The 7,373-nt window shown below is 47.6% G+C and overlaps 1 protein-coding gene across 1 annotated transcript; it reads left to right on the top strand.

Annotated features, from left to right (window-relative positions):
* Window positions 1–615: 615 nt before the first annotated feature.
* LOC103779240 (OX-2 membrane glycoprotein-like) lies at window positions 616–4,325 on the top strand (the record flags this gene model as incomplete). The annotated part of the gene is given in 7 exon segments (XM_008946863.1): window positions 616–622; window positions 1,476–1,610; window positions 1,613–1,813; window positions 2,102–2,377; window positions 3,088–3,181; window positions 3,390–3,507; window positions 4,127–4,325. Coding segments are annotated over 7 exon segments (1,030 nt in total), but the record flags the coding sequence as incomplete, so codon positions are not given.
* Between the last annotated feature and the right edge of the window lie 3,048 nt (window positions 4,326–7,373).

The raw sequence follows: 7,373 nt of genomic DNA, 5'->3' as shown, positions 1-7,373 counted from the left end.
CCTCCCTGAACACCCTTCTTTCTCTGCCAAAAATAAAGAGAGCAGGGGTTGTTGAGGCCTGTCGTCCCTTGCTTCTTCCTTCTCCACCAGCCACCACCTGTGCTTACCAGAAAGATCCTCCATTAGTATCTTGCAAGGTGGAAGTCCTTTTGATGGCATTCATAGTGGAGCTCAGCAGCTTGGGGCTAACAAGGTGCAATACCAAGTTTGCTGCTGGGGGGTGGGGGGGAGGTGTGTGCTCTTTATTTCCAGCTCTAGCAGCCAGTGCAGTTGGCGTGAGACAAAGGCACGCTGCCGACCAGCAGTCAGTCAGGTGTGACTAACGTTTGACCTCGGGAAGAAGCTCGCAGGAAGAAAGCAGGGCAGAGCTGCCGCCCGGCTGGCTGCTCCCTGCCACCACAGCTCTGCTGATTGGCCTCCCAGCAGCGCTTTGGAAAAAGGCGGAAAATGTTCAGCCTCTCCCTGGGCATGGCAGCCATCCTCCGTGGGATGTGGGGAAAGGAGGGGGCGAGCTCTCCCGCGAAACTGCTCTGTCCCACGGTTCTTTTCTCCCTGCTTTGCTGGGCTGGAACCTGCGGGCTGCTGCTCTGTGGGGGCTGCCAGCTGGAGGAGGCAATGACGGGTGAGTGGGGTGCCCGTTCCTGCACAAGGCTAACTGCGGAGCAGCACCAGCCTTTCTTGGCAAGCAGAGAGGCCCAGATGTCATCCTGACTGAAAAATGCTAATGGGATCAGTAGCTAGTGATGTGGGGGTTAGTCAGCAGCAAAATTGGGAAATGTGTGTCAGAGCGGACACCGTGCAAGTTTGTCTTTGCACTCAAGCTGTATGTTCAGCTCATATATTCCCTTTCTTTTCTAAGTGTTGCTAAGCTACTCAGCACGAGGGGTGGAGCAAGTCTGCATTTCCAACGCACGCGTCTGGGCAGCACACGTTGCTTTTGGGAGAGGCTGGGGCAGGGGGACATCCTTTTACAGGCATCTACAGCCTCCCAGCCATGGGTGACCCGAGCTCATCTGCCTCCCCCTGCATCCGTGCAGGTGCCAGCAAGAGCAGAGTGGGGGTGGATACTCTCAGGAGCCAGAGCTGCTTTTGCTGGGTAGCTGTTGTGTGTCAGGTCTACAGAAGACACCTCTGAGCCCCTGGGGACAAAGGCAAGTTAAGAGTAACGCACTGGGAAGAAACAGGCAGATGAGCCTGGGACTAGAGTTTGCTGTGCTCGCTAAGGAGGCTGTCCTCTGTTCTCATGCTGCCTTCCTCCTCACCATGGGAAATGTACAGCATAGGCCAATGACACGATGGCCACCCATGAGACCAAAGTGAGGTCTCCCAGTGTGCCACGTGCTCATGGTGGAGTTCCTTGCTCTGATGTTCTGCAAGATAGGAACACTGCGACTAGATGCTTCAAGGCGCTATAGTCTTCCCAGGGTGAGTTGCTTTTCCTATCGCTTCGATTTCGGGGTTTGCTTCGATCCTAGGTTCGAAGGAAGCTGTGAGATCTGCTAGCGTTATTGCAGCAGCCCTTGGTGGAGAGGCAAATTTCTATTGCAACTTCTCACTCTCACTGGATGTTTTACAAGTCACCTGGCAGAAGAGAAATGGGTCTTCCTTCCAGACATAGCCACCTACAGTGCAAACCACGGGCTGAGACTGATAGGGTCATTTCAGAAGAAGGTATATTTCACTACAGCAAGCCTGAAGGCTTCAGCTATCACACTCAAAAACCTCACATTTGAGGATGAGTCCTGTTACAGATGCATTTTCAATGTGTTCCCCCATGGCTCTTTCAGCAAAGACATATGTCTCAACATCCAAAGTAAGTTTTCCATTAACACTTTCTCACTTTCTGGTACTTCGCAGAGGTCTGATATAGTCAGAAGGTGCATAGGGTATTATCCTCTCCACCACATGAGGACTTTCCATGCAGCAGCTTCTCCTTGGTGGATAGTCTCCAGAATTGCCATACCTTTCCTTTGAGGAGGTGAAGGTAAATAAACCAGGAGATGCTTTCAGATAAGAATCCCCATACAGAGCAGTGACCCATCCAGCTTTGGCTGTAAATTTGCTACAGAGTACAAAAAGTACCTTTTCTTTTCACTCTCAGCAATTTCTGACCTAACAGTGGAATATGATTCCCACCTGTCTACCGAGGGTCTCTCCACTGCAGTTTGCTCAGCAACAGGAAAGCCTGCCCCCAAAATCACCTGGCTGCATGAAAGCGATCTGGATGAGTCCTCTGACGTACACCACGTCCAAAATGCAAACGGAACAGTAACGGTGACAAACAGGCTTACCTTCTCCGCCAACCACCTCCATGTCTTGGCCTGCTTTCTTGACCACCCACAAGGAAGGAAAACAAAGGTAGTTTCCCTGGAAAAAGGTAAGTTGTGTTTGTATGGAGAGGTGCAGCATGCAGTGGGAAGGGCTTAGGAAAGGATGTGCAGTTGTGTGAGTGCAGCTTGTACTTACGTAGGCCTCACTAGACATTTTTCTGAGAGTTCAGACCTCATGCTAGATGAATATTCCAAAACTTGAAATCATTCAGAAGACTTCTCCCTGTGGTACTTTTATGCAATGGGTGTGTGCATATATGCATCTATCTAATAAATATGTACATTTGTGTGTATATATGTATAGATATATATATGCATGTTTATTTTTCTACATAATCACTGATTTAGAGCAGATGTGATCAGCTCTTCAGCAGTATTTACAGGTGAAGAGTACCAGCAGAGCAGGCCTCTGGCTGTCAAATGCTGGGGAACAACATCTCACATGGAAGGTCTTGCAGGAGGGTATGTCTCAAGAAGGATGGGTGACTTCCTGCAAGATAAAACTTCATACAGAGAGAGAAACACCAACAGATCAGGAGTAAAAATGCTAAGTTTTGTTTCCCCCAGTACTTGGGAAATGTGAGACATGATTGATATTTATTTAAGAACTACGTTGTTACATTGTTCCTTTCCCTTCTTCAAAGAATAAACAAACACAAACAATTAAATGTTTCCCTTCAGTCCCAGTCTCTGGAAGCAGACACAAAACACATGTTGACATTCCTCTGTTTTGTGTGAACTCCTTGGTTTCTTGTAGGTGTTCAGAAGAGCATAATCATCACGGCAGTCTTAATAGCTGTGGCATTCTTAACAATCTTGATACATTGCATTGTGATACTAATCAACAAAAAGTAAGAATAACATCCTTTTTCTTGCAAATGATACGGCTTGCCTGTGTTCATCTTGCAATTTACCTTTCTGTTCCCTGATAGTGTTTTAGTATACCTGCCCTGGAAACTTATCCAAGTGGTAAAAGCACCTTTAAAATAGCAAAATTCACTCTAAATGCCAGGTAGTTTCTAAGCAGTATGTGAGTAGTTAATGGTTGTTTTTTTTCAGACTGAAAAGACATAGTGTACCCAAAACACCTGCAAAGGAGAAAGGTCTTGGTGTAAACCCAAGTGAGAAAGCCATAAGCCTACACATGCTGAAGGATCAGCATGATTATCAAAATGAGGTAATGCAAATGCCTAATGCATCCATTAATTATTCGATTATTCAAAAGCCTTGGCAACACTTATCAGGATTGTGACAAAACTCTTCCATTAAGAACTGGTGTCCACTCCTGCTGCCATGTCTTTGCTGCATGGGACTGGGTAGGTGACATCATATATGCCCCATCTAACCTCTGTCAGTGCTGGGGAAGGCCCAGAGCATGAAGGAGAAAAGTTAGTCAGGGGTTAGGTGGAAAGGCATGGAAGAGGTACCAAAAATGCCCAAAAAGGGCAGATGGGACATCCCTTCTGGACAAAGGTGAGGAAGCGCTGCAAAGCTCAGGCACTAACCAGTAGCCTCCCCAGAAAACGTCTGCCCTGCCCTGCCCTGCCCTGATGGTCATGCTGGCATCAAGGTGCTCTGGAGGGCTGGTGGCATCCACAGACAAAACCAGGAATTGACCATAGCTGGGAGTCACCGGCACTAGCCACTTCCCTCTGACTTCCCACAGCTTCCCTGTTTTCCATGCAAGCTCTTGCTAGTACAGTGCTATTAATGGGAGGATTCTTCTTCCCTTCTCTCTGCCAGATAATGCAGAGCTTTATCATGGTTACCACATGACTGTGCTGGGTCTTTTTCAGGAGCAGACACCAGGCTCTTCACGTCGTAGAAGGCTACCAGGTCAAAAGAGAAACCTGAGAGAGAAAAAAAATTGCAGGCGTTTGTTTTCAGAGGAAGCGGAGAGCAATGTCCACAGTGTGTTTGAGGGGGAATCCGTTGGGTTATTCATCAGGGAGCTTGGCTGCATGCCCATGAAGGAGATCAGAGAGGCAAAGGCAGGTGGGAGAGTCCAAATACCACCCCACCCCTGCTGCTCCCCAGCAGAGGAAGGAGAGATAGCAGCCCAGTACAGTGCACTTCCACAGGCCCAGAGGAGCACAGGGGCCCAAGGGCAGGTGAGATGACCAAAGTAAGGACTTGGGGGAAGGAACACCTTACCCCATCCCCTCCCAGGGATGTCCCAGAAGATTTTCAGCTCTGGGGTCTGGGTGTGAAACCCATTCAGATGAGTCACCAGTGGAACACTTTTTGGACTGAGGTGGGTCACTGCCTAAAAGGTATGGACACATAATTACATACAAGAGAAGAGCATCTTAAGATTGCAGAGGACTTATTATGGGATGCTTAGGACATCAACCAAAGATGAAAATGGAGGAATCAAGGGGATCTGGGGCTTAAAAATACTGGGAAAATGGAGGGATAAGGGGATAAAAGGGTCTGGGTGCAGGTATGCAGGAGGTTGGTCAGTATGCCTGTCCGGCTGTGCCCAGCAGCTGGCCACAATGTTCTGTCCTATTTTCTTTTTAAACTCCATTTCTAAGTCATTCCTGGGTGAGGGACTCCCTAGCCAGTGTGCATATTTATAGGGGGGCTGATGCCAGCATCTCAGCCAGGACCATGGACCTGTGGGTGCATGTGCTGGGGTGCCAGTGACTGGGGAGACCCGAGTGAGAGAAACCAAGTGTCAGCCACCAGCAGATCAGGGTCAGAGCCTGTGTGTCTCTGATGCAACACCTGGAGTGAGCACAGGTGAGCATGTGAGCATCAGCAAGGATCAAGCTTTCCCAGGACACCCTTTGACATTTCACAAGTAATTAGGCAGGAGGATCTGTGTTGTGGATGCAGCAAGAGCTATGGAACTATAACAAGATCAGTATTTCTGAAAAAATTATGGTTTTAAGGGCTCAAGCGGGAAAGCTTTCCCCTCCAGCTCTCAGTATCATTATGTGATGCGTGATGAGAAACGTCCTTCCAGCTTATTTGCAAAGGCTCTTCTAACAACTTGTGTCACCGTGCAGCCTCAGTGCAAAGCCCTGTCTTTTATAATAGCAGAGTACCCTCTAGTGGGAGAGGTCACAAATGAAAGTGAAAACACCTCCAGTGAGCCTTCCATTAAAATAAGAACTAAGCAGTCTTATTTTTTTGTCTCTTTGGACTTTAAAATAATCTTTGGATGTCCAGCAACCCTATCCCAGATATCAAGAAATTACAACCACTGTATCTGAATATATTCAGGAACAACATGACAAAAATGACCTTATGAGGGTTGTCCTGTGGTGGCCACTGACTGTGGTTGCTGGAAGAGAAGATATTGAAAGGGACTGACAGAAGGAACTGGGCATTTGGTATCAGTCTTTCCTTGCTCTGCTGGAGAAAGTGTTCTTGCAAAGGACCAGGGAAGAAAAGATAGAAGTGTTCCCAAGCCTGTTCTCCAAGCGGCCAGACTGGTCTGCGGTGGATAAAAGATGTGCTAGAGGAGAAGTGGGAAGGACAGATATTTGGTAGTACCTGGAGAGGTATTTAGGCTGCCCAGCTCCTCTCTGCTATGTTCTGCCCAGTGATGCCACCTGAGAGAGATGGATTTTCTGCCACTGGGCTTCTTGGCCAACAATCTTTAGAAAACAATATTGGGCTTCTTGGTGAAGGGATCTTCAGAAGTTAATCTTGAGTGATGTTTTAACCAAGAGTTGTTCAGCATTTAAAAGACCACTGTTCCTTGCATTCTGGAAATCATGTGCTGATTCAGCTTGCCTTTAAGTTTGCCATGCCACATGCATGTAGGTTACAATGGGGGACTTCATCTTGGCATTCTTTGAATGAGAGTTTTCTGAGATTAAATGCTGGTTAATTATTTTTTGTGTAGAGAAATTATCTGTGTTTTTTTCCCTGGTAGTCAAGGACACATATGTGATCTTCAGTTGTGGGTATGATTGGAAACCATCAATATATATGTATAAACACAACAATAAAAGGCAAGTGAGATTACTGCATTTCTAAGATAACTTTTTTCCAGCAAATGGAAATTGTAAAGAGAAATGTGTAACTCCAGCTTAGTTCAGAACCTGATGAAGGAGGAGGAGAGGAATGGCCTCAATGCCGTACTTCTGGCAGTGAGTACATGATTTATCCTTGGTGCAAAATGTAGTTTTTCTGAGAGTAAATATTTAGCTTTAGTGATCCAAAAGGAAAAATGAATTATAGAACCATAGAATGTTTGGGTTGGAAGGGACCTCCAAAGCTCATCTAGTCCAATCCTCCCGCCACAAGCAGGGACATCTCCAACTCGATCAAGCTACTCAGAGCCTCATCAAGCCTGACCTTGAACGTTTCCAGAGGTGGGGCTTCCCTAGGCAACCAGGGAGTTTCCAGTGGTCTATCACCCTCGTATTGAAGAACTTTTTCCTAACGTCTAACCTAAATCTCCCCTTTTCTAGCTTAAAGCCATTACTCCTTGTCCTGTCACTACAAACCCTTGTGAATAGTCCCTCCCCTGCTTTCTTGTAGGCCCCTCTCAGGTACTGGAAGGTTGTTATCAGGTCTCCCCAGAGCCTCCTCTTCTCCAGGCTGAACAGCCCCAACTCCCTCAGCCTGTCCTCACAGGAGAGCTGCTCCAGCCCTCTGGTAATTTTTGTGTCTCTCCGCTGGACATGTTCCAACAAGTCCACATCCTTCCTGTGCTGGGGGCTCCAGAGCTGGACACAGGACTCCAGGTGAGGTCTCACCAGGGCAGAGTAGAGCAGCAGGATCACCTCTCTCCATCTGCTGGCCATGCTTCTTTTGATGCAGCCCAGGATTTGATTTGCCTTCTGGGCTGCTGCTGCCCATTGGTGGCTCATGTCTAGCTTCTCATTTACTAGTACCCTCAAGTCTTTTTCCAATGGACTATCTCTAGCATGTCCACTCCCTACCTGTATTGGTAATGCTGGTTGCTCTGGCCCAGGTGGAGGACCCTGCACTTGGTCTTGTTGAACCTCATGAGGCCTTTCCAGCCTGTCCAGGTTCCTCTGGATGGCCTCCCATCCCTATGGCATATCAACTGCACCACCC

Source organism: Merops nubicus, unplaced genomic scaffold, assembly GCF_000691845.1.
Source record: "Merops nubicus isolate BGI_N331 unplaced genomic scaffold, ASM69184v1 scaffold12399, whole genome shotgun sequence".
Lineage (NCBI taxonomy): Eukaryota > Metazoa > Chordata > Aves > Coraciiformes > Meropidae > Merops > Merops nubicus.
The sequence above is the reverse complement of the archived record's forward strand: the minus strand, read 5'-3'. Positions and strand labels throughout refer to the sequence as shown.